This window comes from Panulirus ornatus, chromosome 8 (assembly GCF_036320965.1).
Source record: "Panulirus ornatus isolate Po-2019 chromosome 8, ASM3632096v1, whole genome shotgun sequence".
Classification (NCBI taxonomy): Eukaryota; Metazoa; Arthropoda; class Malacostraca; order Decapoda; family Palinuridae; genus Panulirus; species Panulirus ornatus.
This window is the reverse complement of record NC_092231.1, coordinates 3,925,941-3,947,633: the sequence shown is the minus strand read 5'-3', so window position 1 is coordinate 3,947,633 and position 21,693 is coordinate 3,925,941. Positions and strand designations below refer to the sequence as shown.

Below are 21,693 nucleotides of genomic sequence, written 5' to 3'. Positions count from 1 at the left end.
CTATATGCCTTACCTACATGTGGACTACTGGCATTGTGTCCATAAACATACAGCTTCTCCTTGTTACTCACAACATTTGACAACACTTAACTCACACAGCTTATTCTTGATAACTCCAGATATTCATGTAGTAAGCACTGTGCACTAGCCCTGCCTTTTGGCAAAATGGTAATAGCAATAGATAGATGTAGTAGGTAGGAACATTTAGGCAGGAGCATTAGGTAGGAACATATAGGCAGGAGCTTTAGGTAGGAACTTTAGATAGTAGTTGGTCGTCAGTAGGAACATTATGTAGAAGCCTTTGCAAACACTGTACTAGAGTTGCCATCTGCCAGGGGCCTGTTAAGGGTGAGGCACTGAAGTCTAAGAAGTGGCAATGGAGTTTACTTGGTATGGAGACTATTGCTGTGGCCATCCCCTTGAGGGAGTTTCAGGTAAGAACAGGCAACAGAGATATGACTGATAGAAAAAGATAGTAATTTGCACAATGTTAATTATTATTTGATACGTCCTACAAGGAAATCCCTTTTCGTGTTGATGAAGTTCACCTATAGATAGTGGTAGTCCACCATTATCCCCTTCCACAAGCAACAAGCTAGATTGCTTCTATCTGGGTTGGTAAGAGTAAATATGGAAAGACTAAGAATTGCTCAGAATTTCAGAAGAATAATGGAATAAATGGATGGTAGAGTTGGAATAGCTTTGTATCACATGAACTTTGATGATTGTCATCAGTTCAAAACATTCAGATTATAATCAACATATGTATTTTTCATATATTTTTTCCATGCAGTTCTATTATGTAGGATCCTATGTAATGCATGATTTAACAGTTACTTATATATTCAAAAAATATTGGAGAAAATAGGTGAAAGAGATAGGATGAATGCTTGCTTGTAATGACCTTCAAATCATGCTCTTTAAATAATATGGTAAATTGTTCTTTTCATAGGATTATTCTAAATAGTTTCCTTTGGTAGGTTTTCCAAATCATGAATTATAATTTTTTTTTTTTTTGCTTTGTCGCTGTCTCCCGCGTTTGCGAGGTAGCGCAAGGAAACAGACGAAAGAAATGGCCCAACCCACCCCATACACATGTATATACATACGTCCACACACGCAACTTACATACCTACACAGCTTTCCATGGTTTACCCCAGACGCTTCACATGCCTTGATTCAATCCACTGACAGCACGTCAACCCTGGTATACCACATCGCTCCAATTCACTCTATTCCTTGCCCTCCTTTCACCCTCCTGCATGTTCAGGCCCCAATCACACAAAATCTTTTTCACTCCATCTTTCCACCTCCAATTTGGTCTCCCTCTTCTCCTCGTTCCCTCCACCTCCGACACATATATCCTCTTGGTCAATCTTTCCTCACTCATTCTCTCCATGTGCCCAAACCATTTCAAAACACCCTCTTCTGCTCTCTCAACCACGCTCTTTTTATTTCCACACATCTCTCTTACCCTTACGTTACTCACTCGATCAAACCACCTCACACCACACATTGTCCTCAAACATCTCATTTCCAGCACATCCATCCTCCTGCGCACAACTCTATCCATAGCCCACGTCTTGCAACCATACAACATTGTTGGAACCACTATTCCTTCAAACATACCCATTTTTGCTTTCCAAGATAATGTTCTCGACTTCCACACATTCTTCAAGGCTCCCAGAATTTTCGCCCCCTCCCCCACCCTATGATCCACTTCCACTTCCATGGTTCCATCCGCTGCCAGATCCACTCCCAGATATCTAAAACACTTCACTTCCTCCAGTTTTTCTCCATTCAAACTCACCTCCCAATTGACTTGACCCTCAACCCTGCTGTACCTAATAACCTTGCTCTTATTCACATTTACTCTTAACTTTCTTCTTTCACACACTTTACCAAACTCAGTCACCAGCTTCTGCAGTTTCTCACATGAATCAGCCACCAGCGCTGTATCATCAGCGAACAACAACTGACTCACTTCCCAAGCTCTCTCATCCCCAACAGACTTCATACTTGCCCCTCTTTCCAAAACTCTTGCATTCACCTCCCTAACAATCCCATCCATAAACAAATTAAACAACCATGGAGACATCACACACCCCTGCCACAAACCTACATTATAATTAACTACATATTAAGGAATGTAGGTCGTAGGTAGTAGCTGGTAGGCAGCCAACAGCTAGGTAGGTATATTACCAGTACTACCTGCCTAGATATTGGGAGTGTTAGTGATACCTATTTCTATCTAATGCTCCTACCTACTACTTCTACAGAGAAAGTTTTTTCATCAATATTTTTCTTTGTCAGTCTTCCAGAAGTAGATATGTGTTTATTAGACTGTGCATGGGAGAATAGAGATTGGAGAAGCAGCAGCATTATTTCACAATAATTTAGAAGTGAAGCTTGTTCATATTTTCATTGTTTTGATATTTTATGCATTAGTATTAACTGATAGAGATGCTCTGTGGAAGGTATGAAGAATATATGGTGTGGGAGGCAAGTTGTTAGAAAAGTTTTTATCGAGGATGTAAGGCATGTGTACGTGTAGGAAGAGAGGAAAGTGATTGGTTCTCAATGAATGTAGGTTTGCGGCAGGGGTGTGTGATGTCTCCATGGTTGTTTAATTTGTTTATGGATGGGGTTGTTAGGGAGGTGAATGCAAGACTTTTGGAAAGAAGGGCTAGTATGCAGTCTGTTGTGGATGAGAGAGCTTGGGAAGTGAGTCAGTTGTTGTTCGCTGATGATACAGCGCTGGTGGCTGATTCATGTGAGAAACTGCAGAAGCTGGTGACTGAGTTTGGTAAAGTGTGTGAAAGAAGAAAGTTAAGAGTAAATGTGAATAAGAGCAAGGTTATTAGGTACAGTAGGGTTGAGGGTCAAGTCAATTGGGAGGTAAGTTTGAATGGAGAAAAACTGGAGGAAGTAAAGTGTTTTAGATATCTGGGAGCGGATCTGGCAGCGGATGGAACCATGGAAGCGGAAGTGAATCATAGGGTGGGGGAGGGGGCAAAAATTCTGGGAGCCTTGAAGAATGTGTGGAAGTCGAGAACATTATCTCAGAAAGCAAAAATGGGTATGTTTGAAGGAATAGTGGTTCCAACAATGTTGTATGGCTGCGAGGCGTGGGCTATGGATAGAGTTGTGCTCAGGAGGGTGGATTTGCTGGAAATGAGATGTTTGAAGACAATATGTGGTGTGAGGTGGTTTGATCGAGTAAGTAATGTAAGGGTAAAAGAGATGTGTGGAAATAAAAAGAGTGTGGTTGAGAGAGCAGAAGAGGGTGTTTTGAAATGGTTTGGTCACATGGAGAGGATGAGTGAGGAAAGATTGACCAAGAGGATATATGTGTCAGAGGTGGAGGGAACGAGGAGAAGTGGGAGACCAAATTGGTGGTGGAAAGATGGAGTGAAAAAGATTTTGAGTGATCGGGGCCTGAACATGCAGGAGGGTGAAAGGCGTGCAAGGAATAGAGTGAATTGGAACGATGTGGTATACCGGGGTCGACGTGCTGTCAATGGATTGAACCAGGGCATGTGAAGCGTCTGGGGTAAACCATGGAAAGTTGTGTGGGGCCTGGATGTGGAAAGGGAGCTGTGGTTTCAGTGCGTTATTACATGACAGCTAGAGACTGAGTGTGAACGAATGTGGCCTTTGTTGTCTTTTCCTAGCACTACCTTGCACACATGAGGGGGGAGGGGGTTGTTATTCCATGTGTGGCGAGGTGGGAATGGGAATGAATAAGGGCAGACAGTATGAATTATGTACATGTGTATATATGTATATGTCTGTGTGTGTATATATATGTGTACATTGAGATGTATAGGTATGTATATTTGCGTGTGTGGACGTGTATGTATATACATGTGTATGTGGGTGGGTTGGGTCATTCTTTCGTCTGTATACTTGCGCTGCCTCGCTAACGCAGGAGACAGTGACAAAGCAAAATAAATAAATAAATTATTTATCTTATTTATTTTGCTGACCATGATTAGAGAAATGGTTCTTTTTCTTTTATTCTAGTGTCTCATTATTTTGTAATCATGAGCATATCATCATTTACCTCATACTAACTAAGTAGGAATGTAACAAGATGATAATGCCTGATTAAAAGTACTGTATTCAAATGTGGATGGGTTGATGGTTAGTCGTAAGGAACTGTAATTCAAGGATCATATAAGGGAAATTGCTTTTGTTATTATTAGAATTGTGGAAACTAAGCTTACCAAATAGATTAGCTCTCCTTTTATGCCCAAATGGGTACATGATAGAGAGATGGCAAAGGGAAGGTAAAGGTGGGTTAGGATTAGCTATCTTAATAAAAGAGAGCTTGAAGTTTCAACAAGTAGTGGAGGACATCCTGTCCAGACAGTACATGATGGGAACAGTACCTGTAGGGAAGAAGAGCATTGTGGTGTTATTAATATGTGATCCTCCAAAGAATTGCAGTGAACCAGAACAAGTACACATTGAATACAGTGAAGGAACAATCAGAATGTAACTTGTAGGGAGGTTAAGCCATTCATATTGGGAGATTTCAGTTATAAAGAGACAGATTGGGAAAGCTTGATTCTCATGGCGATAGGAAGTCATGGAGACACAAGTTTTTAGAGTGTATACAGGAATTTTTCTAGCGCCAGCTTGTCTTGGAGTATACTAGAGTGATGAGAGGGACTGATACACTGTTATTGCAAGACCTTATCTTTACTCGTTCACACATAAGTATATAGAATGATATGTATGGTACGCCATTTGGAAGAAATTATCATGTTATGCATAAGTTTGAATGTGTGTCAGAAAGGATGTTAAAAGAGGAGAGGTGAGACAGAAAATAAAGAGGAGATTTCATAGAGAAAACTACACAAACCTCAATGGTTTCTATAGTGACATAGATTGGGAAATGGAATTCATCTGCCAGGAGCTGGGGCATTGTGTTGAGAGGTTCTTTGAAATTTCAGAGAAGGGGTAGAGACATGGGTGCCTCAAGCCTCAAATACTGAGGGAATTGTAAGAAAGAGGAAAGAATGGTTTGATAAAAAATTTCATAAAGCAAAAGAGCTCGAGAGGTTCATTGGCAAAGATATAGATGACACTTGCTAGCTAGCATTGACAAGATATGTGAGAGCCTGGATTGAGTATAGCTGGATAAGAAAAGAGGAACAAAGAAACTTTGGAAGGGTATCGTAGACAAGGCAGCTGAAAATCGAAAACTATTCCATATATTTATCAGTTGTTTGTTATGTTGCAGCTAATCAGGCTAAGGGATTCAGAAGGGAATGTCAATGAGTTTAATTTGAGGATATGTGAGGAACAGAAATGCAACTTCAAAAGTGTTTTCACTGTGGAAGACACCTTAGCCCCAATACCAGTGAGATGGAATGGGGAGGAGTTTTTGGAAATCATTCAGATATCCAGAAAAAGATATTGACAAAGAAAAGATATTAACAATATTAAAAGGAATTAACCCATACAAGGCTCATGGTCCTCTGCAGATACATTTGATACTTTTTGATAGACCACTTGTATTACTGTTCAAGATAACACTAGAAAGGGGCTTTGTGACAAAGGAATGGAAAAAGGCAAATGTGATACATATGTACATATAAGAAAGGAGACTGGGAGCAGGCATTGAACCTGCACTTAAGAGTATGGTGTAAAAGGTTATGGAAAAGATTGCTAGAGAGCAAGTGGATGATTTTGTGCTAAGGAAAATTTTCCCTAGTGAGAGACATCATAGTTTTAGGGAAAGGTGGTCATATGTAACTAATCTCAGAGTTTATCGAGAGTGAGCTTTGTCCTGTCTCTTAGAGTTTATCGAAAGTGAGCTTTGTCGTGAACAAAAGGGAAGGCTGAGTGGACTGCCTGCATCTAGACTGTTAGGAGGCATTTGACACTGTACTACATAGGAGGCTTATTATGAAGCTGAAGCACCAAGCAAGAATAAGGAGGAATCTCCTGTTTTTTGGAAAGATTATCTCAGTGGGAGGGAACAAAGGACACATGTCAGAGGAGCCTTTTCGAGGTCGGTTGAGGTGACCAGGCTAGCTAAGTGCTACAGTGTGCAGATCTGAGACCATTTTTCTTTTTGATCTACATTAATGACTTGCCTGAAGGTGTGAAATCCTACCTGAATATGTTTGCAGATGATACCAAAGTTATTGGGAAAGTGAAAAGTGAAGAGGATTGCATCAGTTTACAAGGTTACCTAAACAGACTCCAAAGTTGGTCTGAAACATGGTTGAAGACATTCATCCCAAAGAAATGTAAACCAATGAGGATGGGACATTTTGAAAGAGGGCCTCAATGTTGTTATTTCCTTGCAGGAAGTAAGCTTCAAGATTCTGTGTGTGAGAAGGAACTGGAAGTAAACATTGTCCCTTACCTGTTGCCAGAGTTCTGTATTAGGTGAATAGCAAAACAAACAAACTATCTGCTGGCAAATATCAGAATAGTTTTCCATTGTATAGATAAAGAAATATTTAGAAAGCTGTTGACATGCTGCTTAAGGCCAAAACTAGAAAATGCTTCTTAGGTTTGGTCACTGCACCAAAAGAAGCACAAAGAACTCATACAGAAGGTCCAGAGGAGGGCAACAAAGATAGTGTCAGAATTAAGAGAGCTAAGCAACAGGGAAAAGCTGGGAGTTTTGAATGTATCAACCTTGGAAAAGCAAAGCTGAGATATGTTCTGATCATAACCTTTAAGTTTTATAAGAGATCGACAAAGTGGATAGTGGACAATGTTTTAAGAGATGGAGGGATAGAGGAACTAGAAGACATAGGATGTAGTTGAATAACAAACCTGTACATAAGGCTGTAAAGAAGTTTTTATTAGTATAAGAATGGTGGATCATTGGAACAGACTGACTGAGGACATGGTTAATACAGTCAGCATACAGAAATTCAGTAGGTTTTATGGTAGTAGAGAGTGTTCAGGAGATGAGGCCCGATGAGTGTAAAACTCCCTCCCTGTACAGGACAAGTAGGGACTTTCTACTAAAGAAATAAAGTTTGTTTGTCGATTATATTGATATTTATATATCAGCCTCTTGGAAGTACATATGTCATACTTTATGACACTGAGAGAACAGGGTGAGTAAAAGTGGTATTATTATGTAATCAAATACTTCCCATTTTATACCATGCTGTAATTCAGACCTGAAACTTGTTAATGTTTTAATTGTTTTGATATTATTTGAACTAGTGTTCACCTCTGTGATTGTATGATAGGTGTGATTCCTATTGCTTTGTTTAATTTTCTCATTACTACCTAATTGATTATTTATTATTTATCTTCCAGTAGTACTCTAGGAGTGAATTTCATTTGTAGAGTATGATGTCTTTATTCATCAGCTTCCCAAAAGTAAGTATGTGTGTATTAGACTGTGAGAGAAAACAGAGAAAGAAGATGCAAAGACTAGTAAACAAATATAGGGTGTGGACATATCTTTCTATGAATGGCTGGAGATTACTTATAGTCACAGGGAATTTTAAATACATTAGTTGGAAACATACAGAAATGTGAACAAATGCTACCAACCAAACATCACCAGATATTTTTGCGTAAATTTTCTTTTGTTACAAATTTTTTTTTATGTAAATGTTATGGTGTATAAAAGAAGATTGCTCATTCTGCAGCTAAGAATATAGTTATCAATAACTTGAAGTATAGGTATTGCAAACAAACAAATGATAAATGGGTTGATAACCCGTGTATCACATGTTTCTAGAACCCCTTTGCAGCCTGTCTTTAGTGCCCTATGCAGATGAAGCACTTCACACTTTTACACACTCTCAAAAGGATATTAGTGGCCTTATTGTGTTCTTATGTAGTTTTTCTTTATTGATATGTGAAAATCTTTCATATATTAGATAAAAACACCCTTGTTAAAACCTGAACCAGCCCCAGTAGTTAAAACTGGCACTTTAATATTTTTTATGCCCTTTGCAGTTTGTTGAGCTATATGAGTATGTGTTAAATGTTGTAATGTATAATTTTAGTTATATAGTGATAATATACAGTGTTGGTGACTGAGTTTGGTTAAGTGTGTCAAAGAAGAAAGTTGATATGAATGTGAATAAGAGCAAGGTTGTTAGGTTCAGTAGGGTTGAGGGACAAGTTAATTTGGAGGTAAGTTTGAATGAAGAAAAACTGGAGGAAGTGAAGTGTTTTAGATATCTTGGAGTGGACTTAGTAGCAGATGGAATCATGGAAGTGGAAGTTTATTACAGGGTAGGGGATGGGGCGTAGGTTCTGGGAGCGTTGAAGAATGTGTGGAAGGCGAGAATGTTATCTCGGAGAGCAAAAATGGGTATGTTTGAAGGGATAAAGGTTTGAACAATATTATATGGTTGCGAGGCATGAGCTATAGATAGTGTGCAGAGGAGGGTGCATGCGATGGAAATAATATGTTTGAGGACAGTATGTGGTGTGAGGTGGTTTGATCGAGTAAGTAATGAAAGAGTAAGAGAGATGTATGGTAATGAAAAGTGTGGTTGAGAGGGCAGAAGAGGGTGTGTTGAAATGTTTCGGACACGTGGAGAGAATGAGTGAGGAAAGATTGACAAAGAGAATATATATGTGTCAGAGTTGGAGGGAAGAAGTGTGTGACCAAATGGGACATGGAAGGATGGAGTGAAAATTATTTTGAGCGATCAGGGCCTGAACATAGAGGAAGGTGAAAGGCATGCAAGGAATAGAGTGAATTGGAATGATGTGGTATACCGGGGTCGACATGTTGTCAGTGGATTGAACCTGGGCATGTGAAGCATCTGGAGTAGACCATGGAAAGGTTTGTGGGCCCTGGATGTGGAAAGGGAGCTGTGGTTTTGGTGCATTATACATGACAGGTAGAGACTGAGTGTGAATGAATGTGCCTTTTTTTTTTGTCTTTTCCTGGTGCTGGAGGGTGGGAGGGATGCAATTTGATGTGTGTCGGGTTGGCGACAGGAATGGATGAAGGCAGCAAGTGCGAATATCTACATGTGTATATATGTATATGTCTGTGTATGTATATGTATTTATATGTTGAAATGTATATGTATGTATATGTGCGTGTATGGGCATTTTTGTATATATATGTGTATGTGGCTGGTTGGGCCATTCCTCGTCTGTTTCCTTGTGCTACCTCGCTGACGTGGGAAACAGTGATTAAATGTAATAAATAATTATTATTTTTTTTATTATTATTTTGCTTTATCGCTGTCTCCCGCATTTGCGAGGTAGCGCAAGGAAACAGACGAAAGAAATGGCCCAACCCACCCCCATACACAATGTATATACATACACGTCCACACACGCAAATATACATACCTATACATCTCAATGTACACATATATATACAAACACAGACACATACATATATACCCATGCACACAATTCACACTGTCTGCCTTTATTCATTTCCATCGCCACCTCGCCACACATGGAATACCATCCCCCTCCCCCCTCATGTGTGCGAGGTAGCACTAGGAAAAGACAACAAAGGCCCCATTCGTTCACACTCAGTCTCTAGCTGTCATGCAGTAATGCCCGAAACCACATCTCCCTTTCCACATCCAGGCCCCACACAACTTTCCATGGCTTACCCCAGACGCATCACATGCCCTGATTCAATCCACTGACAGCACGTCAACCCCGGTATACCACATCGATCCAATTCACTCTATTCCTTGCCCTCCTTTCACCCTCCTGCATGTTCAGGCCCCGATCACACAAAATCTTTCTCACTCCATCTTTCCACCTCCAATTTGGTCTCCCACTTCTCCTCGTTCCCTCCACCTCCGACACATATATCCTCTTGGTCAATCTTTCCTCACTCATTCTCTCCATGTGCCCAAACCATTTCAAAACACCCTCTTCTGCTCTCTCAACCACGCTCTTTTTATTTCCACACATCTCTCTTACCCGTACATTACTTACTCGATCAAACTACCTCACACCACACATTGTCCTCAAACATCTCATTTCCAGCACATCCACCCTCCTGCGCACAACTCTATCCATAGCCCACGCCTCGCAACCATACAACATTGTTGGAACCACTATTCCTTCAAACATACCCATTTTTGCTTTCCGAGATAATGTTCTCGACTTCCACACATTCTTCAAGGCTCCCAGGATTTTCGCCCCCTCCCCACCCTATGATTCACTTCCGCTTCCATGGTTCCATCCGCTGCCATATCCACTCCCAGATATCTAAAACACTTAACTTCCTCCAGTTTTTCTCCATTCAAACTTACCTCCCAATTGACTTGACCCTCAACCCTATTGTACCTAATAACCTTGCTCTTATTCACATTTACTCTTAACTTTCTTCTTTCACACACTTTACCAAACTCAGTCACCAGGTTCTGCAGTTTCTCACATGAATCAGTTACCAGCGCTGTATCATCAGCGAACAACAACTGACTCACTTCCCAAGCTCTCTCATCCACAACAGACTTCATACTTGCCCCTCTTTCCAAAACTCTTGCATTCACCTCCCTAACAACCCCATCCATAAACAAATTAAACAACCATAAATAAATGAATATGAATACACAGTATTCTTGACAAGTGATCATGAGGTGTCAGTGCAGTGCTGCCTAACTTCCTTCTAAAACTAATTGTTTGATTTTTGTCATGCAGTTTACAATTTGTTTAACATTATGAGTGTAAATAACAAATTCTGAAGGCATTACCCATAAACAAATGTAGTTTTAAGGAAAATTTAGTGCCAGATATGGAAACTTTATGATGTTGCCTTTATGAAATAGTGGAAAAGGACTAGTTCCCATTTTCATATTTTACTGGGGAATTTACACCCTTGGAAATGTTGTTGGAAATTATTTCTGTGGCCAAAGTGTTAAAAGAACCTTTTTATAGATAAAGTACAATGGGGACAGATAAACCAGAGTATATATGCACTTTCTATAAAAGCATGGTTATATGAAATTACTTGTGACATAAATGTAATAATTGAATGTCTTTTGGCTATAAGTTAGAATTGTAGGTTTTATAGGAAAAGAAAAAAAGATCTTTATGTACAACCATGGAATTCATTTGTAGAATTGTTTAAAAATTTTTCTTTCAGCGGTCTTATTGGCTTGGGCAACATAAACGAGACTGGCAGGAAACCATATCTCTCCCCCCAGTACAGGATTCTAATTTCTTTGAAAAGGAACCTCAGGGAATATCTGCTGGTGTGCAGGTTAAAGGTCTCACAAAGGTATGGAAGGCATGATATTTTACAAATAAAGGATATGATCTTTTTATAAACCATGCATTATATTGAAAGTGTAGTTATTCCTTAACCATTTCATCACTCAATGCATCATTTGATGCACATGAGATTATTTGTTGCTGTTCCATGAGTCAAATGATTTTTCTTTCCCTTAACGTTATGAATTTTATTATTATTTTTTTTTTGCTTTGTCGCTGTCTCCCGTGCCTGCAAGGTAGCGCAAGGAAACAGACGAAAGAAATGGCCCAACCCACCCCCACACACATGCACACACACACACGTCCACACACGCAAACATACACACCCACACATCCCAACGTACACACATATATACACACACAGACACACACATATACACACATGCACACAATTCACACTGTCTGCCCCTACTAACCCCCATCTCCACCCCGCCAAACACGGAATAACATCCCCCTCCCCCCTCATGTGCGCGAGGCAGCGCCAGGAAAGACAACAAGGGCCCCATTCGCTCACACTGAATTTTATGTATGGCTAAAAATAATTGTGCTGAGAAGGGATGTACAGACATTATTAAATTCTTTTGTAATTCTTAGACTATTTGATATCCTCATTCCTTTATGAGTTTCTTTCATCCATCATTATTCCATTAGCCATCTTAGGTTTCCATGCCTAATTCCTACTCGACCAGTTGATTGTTATAAAAGAATCAATTAGTTTGGGGGAGTTGATGAATGCGTCAGTGATATATTTGTTAGATCATGCTGTATTTAGAAATTATTTGTTTTAGAAAATTTTGATTGTCTGGTAACAAGAATGGGCTTAGATAATTGAGTTTCATTGCAGAAGGTAAAGGAAAAATTTCTCCCATTCCTTATCCAATTTTGCAGATCTTTTCTCGTGGGCATAAGATTGCTGTAAACAACATGTTCCTGAATATGTACGATGGCCAGATAACAGTATTGTTGGGTCATAATGGAGCTGGAAAGACAACAACAATGTCAATGTTAACTGGTAAGTCCTGAGGTATGACTATCCATGTTTAGAAATATGGTTTGATGATGGTCATTAAAGTGGATTGTTCATGCAGTATCTTGACTGTGATAAACAAAATATTAGATATGAATAGATAAACAATGATTTGCATTATTTGTGAAAGTTAATGCTTTGATTTTGGTGAAAGTCCATAGTTTAATGAGAGTTTGAAATATATATAGGCTAGAATAACAAAGTATGTGCATGCCTCAAAGATCTTGAGTCTCTAAACTTTGATGTTATGTAGCTTAAGGTCTGTCTCCCTACTATCACACTTTTCCTTTGTTTTGCCTATTGCTCTCTTAATTCAAAATTTTTTATATCCTTCTTTGACTATCTAAACTCCTGCCATGAGACTTTGACATCCTCTCACCCATAAGCTGAGATCCCCTACCTCGGGATTTCAACATTCACCATAGGGAATGGTTGAATTCCTCCCATATGAATATTGAAGGGATTGAAGCCCTCATGTTCTCTATTCTCAATGATTAAGAGCAAATTATCTCCCACCCTCCCCATATACCTGACCACTGTGACCACTCTCCTAATTTGTTTATCACATCTATTCCATCCCACTGTAAATACACAATCTTGCCCCTAATTGGTTCATCTGATCACATTCTCATAAATGTATCTATTCCAGCGACACCTCCCCCTCTAGCAGCCCAATCTAAGTGTAAATACTGGCACTTGAACAAAGCTGACTGGAATAACTTACATGAGTTCTTTTATGACTTTCCTTGGGTAAATTACTCTCTTTTGTGGTGATGCCTCTGTTTCTGCCAAATGCATAGCAGAAGTTATTCTTGCGGGAATGGAATCATTTACCCTTCTTCCTCCAAAACAATGTCTTTATCTAATCCATAGTTTAACTGTTCCAGTTCTGAGGCTATTCAGACAAGGGATCGGGCATATTGGGATTGGAAAAATTTTCTTTCCTCTGGCTCCCATTCAGCAATAATCACTGCAAGCACGTAATCCGTAAGGTGAAGTGCTTCTTTATTCAAGGAAAGTGCAATAACCTCTCCCTGTTATCCAGGGATAGGTCTATCTGGTCTTTAGCTAGGGGCATCTACAACAACTTCTGTTGCTCTGCCTTTCCTTCACATTTCCTTTCTGACTGTACTATAGCTGTCTCTCCCATTGACAAAGCAACTTTCTGTGGTTCCTGTTTCTTCTCTAACTTCACCCCCTGTTGTTTCTCTTACTAATCGTATACCTCTTCCCGTAATCTCTTTTCAGACTGTCTGAAAAGCGATTCTTTCTCTGAACACAAGCAAGGCTTATAGTCCTGATGGCTTCCATCCCTGTGTACTGAGTGTGCCTCTGAACTTGCACCTGTGCTTGCTCGTCTGTTTCATTTCTGCTTGAAAACCAAAACCTTTCTTTCTCCTTGGAAACACACATTGATACATCCCATTCCAAAGAAGGGTGACTGTTCTTATCCCTCTAACTATCATCCTGTTGCTTTGACAGCTACCATTTCCAAAGTTTTTGAATCTCTTCAACTTCCATATCCTTAAACACCTTGAAAATCACAGTTTTCTCTCTCATCACCAGTATGGCTTCCATAAGGCAAGATCCACTTGTGATATTCTTTCCTATCTCACTAATGTCTGATCATCATCCCTGAAAGATCTTAGGGAGTCACATGTAGTTCCCTTTGAAACATCTTAGGCTTTTGGCAGGGTATGGCATTGGGGTCTCATTTCTAAGCTCCCCTCTTTTTGGCTTCCCTCCCCACTTGGATATTCCAGCCCATTTAAAATGCATCTGAGACATGCCCTCTATTCCCTTCCACCCTGGCAATTTTCAGTTTAATTATTATTATTATTATTTTATTTTGCTTTGTCGCTGTCTCCCGCGTTAGCGAGGTAGCGCAAGGAAACAGACAAAAGAATGGCCTAACCCACACACATACACATGTATATACATACACGTCCACACACACAAATATACATACCTATACATCCCAACGTATACATATATATACACACACAGACATAGACATATATACACATGTACATAATTCATACTGTCTGCCTTTATTCATTCCCATCGCCACCTCGCCACACATGAAATAACAACCCCCCCCCTCATGTGTGCGAGGTAGCGCTAGGAAAAGACAACAAAGGCCACATATGTTCACACTCAGTCTTTAGCTGCCATGTAATAATGCACCGAAACCACAGCTCCCTTTCCACATCCAGGCCCCACAGAACTTTCCATGGTTTTCCCCAGACGCTTCACATTCCCTGGTTCAATCCACTGACAGCACGTCAACCCCGGTATACCACATCGTTCCAATTCACTCTATTCCTTGCACGCCTTTCATCCTCCTGCATGTTCAGGCCCCAATCACTCAAAATATTTTTCACTCCATCTTTCCACCTCCAATTTGGTTTCCCGCTTCTCCTCGTTCCCTTCACCTCTGACACATATATCCTATTTGTCAATCTTTCGTCACTCATTCTCTCCATGTGACCAAACCATTTCAAAAAACCCTCTTCTGCTTTCTCAACCACGCTCTTTTTATTACCACACATCTCTCATACCCTTTTATTACTTACTCGATCAAACCACCTCACACCACATATTGTCCTCAAACATCTCATTTCCAGCACATTTACCCTCCTCCGAACAACTCTATCCATAGCCCACGCCTCACAACCATATAACATTGTTGGAACCACTATTCCTTCAAACATACCCATTTTTGCTTTCTGAGATAATGTTCTCGACTTCCACACATTCTTCAACGCTCCCAGAGTTTTCGCCCCCTCCCCCACCCTATGATTCACTTCCACTTCCATGGTTCCATCCGCTGCCAGATCCACTCCCAGATATCTAAAACACGTCACTTCCTCCAGTTTTTCTCCATTTAAACTTTCCTCCCAATTGACTTGACCCTCAACCCTACTCTACCTAATAACCTTGCTCTTATTCACATTTACTCTCAACTTTCTTCTTTCACACTCTTTACCAAACTCAGTCACCAGCTTCTGCAGTTTCTCACATGAATCAGCCACCAGCGCTGTATCATCAGCGAACAACAACTGACTCACTTCCCAAGCTCTCTCATCCACAACAGACTGCATACTTGCCCCTCTTTCTAAATCTCTTGCATTCACCTCCCTAACAACCCCATCCATAAACAAAGTAAATAATCATGGAGACATCACACACCCCTGCCACAAACCTACATTCACTGAGAACCGATCACTTTCCTCTCTTCCTACACATACACATGCCTTACATCCTCGATAAAAACTTTTCACTGCTTCTAACAACTTGCCTCCCACACCATATATTCTTAATACCTTCCACAGAGAATCTCTGTCAACTCTATCATATGCCTTCTCCAGATCCATAAATGCTACATACAAATCCATTTGCTTTTCTAAGTATTTCTCACATACATTCTTCAAAGCAAACACCTGATCCACACATCCTCTACCACTTCTGAATCCACACTGCTCCTCCCCAATCTGATGCTCTGTACATGCCTTCACCCTCTCAATCAATACCCTCCCATATAATTTACCAGGAATACTCAACAAACTTATACCTCTGTAATTTGAGCACTCACTCTTATCCCCTTTGCCTTTGTACAATGGCTTTATGCAAGCATTCCACCAATCCTCAGGCACCTCACCATGAATCATACATACAATAAATAACCTTACCAACCAGTCAACAATACAGTCACCCCCTTTTGTAATATATTCCACTGCAATACCATCCAAACCTGCTACCTTGCCGGCTTTCATCTTCCGCAAAGCTTTTACTACCTCTTCTCTGTTTACCAAATCATTCTCCCTAACCCTCTCACTTTGCACACCACCTCGACCAAAACACCCTATATCTACCACTCTATCATCAGACACATTCAACAAACCTTCAAAATACTCACTCCATCTCCTCACATCACCACTACTTGTTATCACCTCCCCATTAGCCCCCTTCACTGAAGTTCCCATTTGTTCCCTTGTCTTACGCACTTTATATACCTCCTTCCAAAACATCTTTTTATTCTACCTAAAATTTAATGATACTCTCTCACCCCAACGCTCATTTGCTCTCTTTTTCACCTCTTGCACCTTTCTCTTGACCTCCTGCCTCTTTCTTTTATACATCTCCCAGTCATTTGCATTATTTCCCTGCAAAAATCATCCAAATGCCTCTCTCTTCTCTTTCACTAATAATCTTACTTCTTCATCCCACCACTCACTACCCTTTTTAATCTGTCCACCTCCCATGCTTCTCATGCCACAAGCATCTTTTGCGCAAGCCATCACTGCTCCCCTAAATACATCCCATTCCTCCCTCACTCCCCTTACCTCCTTTGTTCTCACCTTTTTCCATTCTGTACTCAGTCTCTCCTGGTACTTCCTCCCACAAGTCTCCTTCCCAAGCTCACTTACTCTCACCACTCTCTTCACCCCAACATTCTCTCTTCTTTTCTGAAAACCTCTACAAATCTTCACCTTCGCCTCCACAAGATAATGATCAAACATCCCTCCAGTTGCACCTCTCAGCACATTAACATCCAAAAGTCTCTCTCTTGCGTGCCTATCAATTAACACGTAATCTAATAACGCTCTCTAGCCATCTCTCCTACTTACATATGTGTACTTATGTATATCTCTTTTTAAACCAGGTATTCCCAATCACCAGTCCTTTTTCAGCACATAGATCTACAAGCTCTTCACCATTTCCATTACAAGAACACCCCATGTATACCAATTATTCCCTCAACTGCCACATTACTCACCTTTGCATTCAAATCACCTATCACTATAACCCGATCTCGTGCATCAAAATTACTGACACACTCATTCAGCTGCTCTCAAAACACTTGCCTCTCATGATCTTTCTTCTCATGCCCAGGTGCATATGCACCAATAATCACCCATCTCTCTCATCAACTTTCAGTTTTACCCATATCATTTTACTCATAGCTCCCCGCTCCCGTCCCCTTTAGTCGCCTTCTACGACACGTGAGGAATGCGTGAGAAGTATTCTTTCTCCCTTATCCCCAGGGATAGTTTTATGTATATGTTTTATTATGTGACAGACCTCAAAAGTTATTTTACCCTCAGCTCACTCCTGTCAAAGTGCAGAAGTATGCATTTTGGGTCACATTTAACTTTTCACATTTTTTCCACCAGGTTTGTATCCTCCAACATCTGGCACTGCACTAGTTGGAGGATATGACATTGTGTCTGAAATGGGCAATGTGAGGCGGTCCTTAGGTTTATGCCCACAGCATGATGTTTTGTTTGATGAGTTAACAGTTGCTGAGCACATTAAATTCTTCAGCAAGGTTAGTAGAACATAACATTGGTATAATCAGAGTGAATATTACCTATGTATATTGTATGGGGATGTAGTTATACACTCATGGTGACCAAATTCTTGAATATTTTCAGCAACCATTTAGCTTTTTAGATTTCTGTGTGCAGTCTGCGTTAACTAAGTCTTCATTCATTTTAATACATTAATCCACCAGTCATATTAAAAGTACTTCACATCTTTTTTTTTTTAGATGTTTCATGCTTAATTTCATAGTACATCTGCAGGTTGTTCTGTCCCTACATCGCTAGAAGAATTATATATTGCCTCTATTATCATAATTTTTTAAAGGTTGTGATCAAGTCACCCTTCATTTTTCTCTCTTGTGTTGTGCAAATTTAAGGCCTCAAGCCCTTTGATGTAACTCACGTCTCTGTTCTGATGTCATCTATGTTACTCTTGTCTGGACCCTCTCTGTTAGCACTTTGAGCATTGACCAAAACTTAAGAAGCGTATTCTAGTATGTATTATGTATAATGTATGAAATTGAAAACAGGTCTAATACTGTGTTTGTTCCTTGATCTGAAATACCTTATCAATTTTGGTTGGTTGGAGTACCATCTATGTATTTGTCACAACACATCTTAAAGTGCATTTGTTTCTTAATATCTTTTACTGAACCATTCTCCCTTCTTTCTTAACCTTTCTTCTGTATTTGAGGTTAGAGGTATTTGCATTTCTACTCCTTCGTAAATTTCAAAGAACATTTCATCACAATATTTAGGTTCTTGTTTACTGAACTCCTTTTTCCAGTTAGTTACCTTATAGATTTTAAAGTTCTTTGCATCTCCTTGATCATATCTCCTCTTCAGTTCTTACTTCATGTCTGTTCTTTTAACTTCCTCAAATGTAAGCATAGCATTATTGCTCTTTACCTATTGTATTCTCAATTTCCATGCCAGTATGTGTGAAGATAAGATCTAGTAATGATAATGAACCAGTTCCTTTCATCCTAGTGTGTTCCTTGATGTGCCAATGTAGAAGATTTTCCTTTTCACAGTCAAAGAGCTTGTGTTTCCATAATTTATTGTCACCAGGTGAATCCAAATTTCCCTGGTCAGTCACTGTGCAATTGCACTCCCTGAGAAGGACATATTTTTTGCTCTATTTACCATCCTGATTATTCCTTCATTAATATCAGTGTGCATTTGTTCTGGAGTGTTGGAATTCTTTGGAGGATTATATGATATCAAAACTGCTCTTCAGTTCTTTCCCCACATTTATTTGTCCTTTCATATATACTGTTTGAATAGGCCATCTACTTCTGTATCCTGTATCCTGTATTACATATTAGAAAGTAGTAGTAGTAGTAGTAGAAGTAGTCAATAGAAACATTAGATAGGAGCTTCTGCAAACACTGCACTAGACTTGCATTCTGTCAGTGGCCTGTAAAGGGTGAGATACTAAAGGCTGAGAAGCGGCACTGGAGTTTTTTAGTTATGGAGACTCTGTTGCCATGGCCACTCGTTTGAGGGAGTTCTAATTGAAACAGGCATCAGAGATATAGATAGAATATAGATATACATATTAGGAGGACCAGCCTCTCTTCCCTTTGTCTTCTTTTTTTCCTGCGTACTATCACTTACTCCTCAGGACCGAAATGTTGAGATCTTATATCTTTGGTAAGCTCTTTATCCACAACTCCAGGAGTATCAGGAATGTTTTCCCTTTTATGGATCTTGAATTTTATCTCTGATATTTGCTATTAATCCATTAGCAATTGTGTACATGCTTTACTCCTAGGTTGTTTAGTCTTTTTTCTCCATTTGCTTACTCATGTTTTTTTGCCATCTGACTCTTCTTTGCTTCTCTCCTTCTCTTCCCTTGTTCTAACACATTTGATGAAAACCCCACTGATTTCACCTTTTTTTAAGTTTCTTTGCATGCTTAAGTGCCTCCTGGCTAGATGACTCCAAAGCAAACATAACCATAATTGTTCATAACCACCGATTCTTTTTTTTTCACAGAAATTGCATCTGGCAATTCTATACCCTTCAGTAATCTTTTGATAAGCATTTCTTTTTTCTTTCCCCTTTTCTCTATATCTGGTATTTGACCTTCATCCAGTCCAAAATGAAAGATTAACATCTTAAAACCTCCTGATTTAGTAATTATTTTATATCTGGGGCCATCCACTAAATGTCCAAGTCCATCAAATCTGATTGATTAGTCTCTGTGTCTCTAGTTTTATCTATAATCTCCCTTTTTGCTTACAGGCACCAATCCTGAATGCTCTGCACTTTTATAAAATTTTCATCTGCTTATGAATGTTCACAAACTGTCACTGTTTTCTATATCTCTTGGGATAGTGGAGAAAGGATACTAGTGGGTATCACATGCATATAATAGGGAAAGATTATACGAAGAGAAACTTCTCAAAGATTTCCCCAACAAGCACTTCATTTTTTATAAGTGCTGAAGGCCCATCAGCAGGCCTGAAAGTTTGCTGAAAAATTTTGCTTGTTCATTAGGCTTTCATATAAGTTTAGCAGTTTCCATAAACAATGACAAAAAAGATTCGGGAAAGATAGGCATGCCTCAGCAAATTTACAGACATTCGGAGATAAAGATAAGGAGGTGGAGAGAAGATGGAGCCATAGAAAGACTATTTTGTGAAAGAATACTTCCTGTGTTTCTACTTCCCAAAGCAGCCAAAGCCAAACTATATATCAGTAGTGTGAAAACAACTTAGAAATAAAAGTAAAATTTTTTGTATATCAGATTTTATATCACATACCTTGTGATGTGTTTTAACATTAATGTATGCTTTCATATGTAACTGTGTATGTTAAAGTTGTTTTGGTTGTCATCTATCTCAAGTATTGATTTTTCCTCAGTTAAAGGGATTGTCTGGTGATAAAGTTGAGGATGAGATTTGCAACTTATTAGAGAAGCTTAAACTACAGGACAAAAGAGATGCTATGGTGAGTTTAAGTAGCCAAACCTGGCATCTATGTGATTTTACTTCTGTATGTATATTCAAAACTGGTAACTTGTCACAGACTTGTTAAATCATCATGGATTTTTGTTTTAAGCATGATGATTCCTATCATCATTAATCAGCTGAGATTAAAAGATGAAGCTATATTGTGTGCCCCTATATATGCATATGTATATCTCTTACATGTTTTGTTCACAAATATTACTAGATAAGTTTGTGCATAATTACTCAATAAGTTTGTGCATTTCACAAATATTACTAGATAAGTTTGTGCATAATTACTCAATAAGTTTGTGCATTAAGTAGTTTGGGTGAGATGAGTTTTTCTTGAAGAAAATACAGGCCTTTATTTTTTTTATACCTAGTGGTTTTAACTTTTCTCATGTGTTAGTTTCAAAAACAGATGAACAGTGTGTCATCAGGAGTAAAAATTCAGCCTAAAAAATTTAACATCTTTCATTTACTCTATAAACACCATGTTGAGATGACACTTACCAGAGTGCTCATCTGGCAGCTGCAAGAGTGATGCTTATGTATCTGGTAGGAACTAACATAAATGTGTGTCAAAGTAGGAAAAAATAGATGCAGTTTTGATGCAATGTAGTAAGATAGAGGAACATGGTGATGATCATGATCATTGTATTGAGCGTGATGTTTTATTTGGGCTCAGTGATGACAGTCAATGGGGAAGATAGGCTCACAGTGAGGTCAACAGACATTTGTGCCGCTAAGGAAACATGAAAAGGATTATACATATGAATTTTTTTATAATTATTTTATTATACATTATTGCCATTTTCCTTGTCAGCAAGGTAGCACCAGGAAACAGGTGAAGAAAGACACATTCGCTCATATACACACACATATGTATTTTGTTTTTCTATTATACTTGAACGCTGTTTCCCACATCAGCCAGGTAGTGCCAGGAAACAGAAAAAGAACGACCCATCCACTCATACACATATATATATATTCATTTATTTATTATACTTTGTTGCTGTCTCTCGCGTTAGCGAGGTAGCGCAAGGAAACAGACGGAAGAATGACCCAACCCACCCACATACACATGTATATACATATACGTCCACACACGCACACATACATACCTATACATCTCAACGTATACATATATATGCACACACAGACATATACATATGTA

At 39.3% G+C, this 21,693-nt stretch overlaps 1 protein-coding gene across 1 annotated transcript in view; it reads left to right on the top strand.

The window, feature by feature from the left end:
• The window catches only part of Abca3 (ATP binding cassette subfamily A member 3), a 201,783-nt gene that overhangs the window by 47,699 nt on the left and 132,391 nt on the right, over nt 1-21,693 (top strand). Inside the window, exons 13-16 of the mRNA XM_071663978.1 lie at nt 11,078-11,212; nt 12,094-12,217; nt 17,410-17,564; nt 20,431-20,517. Of these exons, the coding sequence (XP_071520079.1) occupies nt 11,078-11,212; nt 12,094-12,217; nt 17,410-17,564; nt 20,431-20,517 (501 nt within the window). The remainder of the gene's footprint in view (nt 1-11,077; nt 11,213-12,093; nt 12,218-17,409; nt 17,565-20,430; nt 20,518-21,693) is intronic.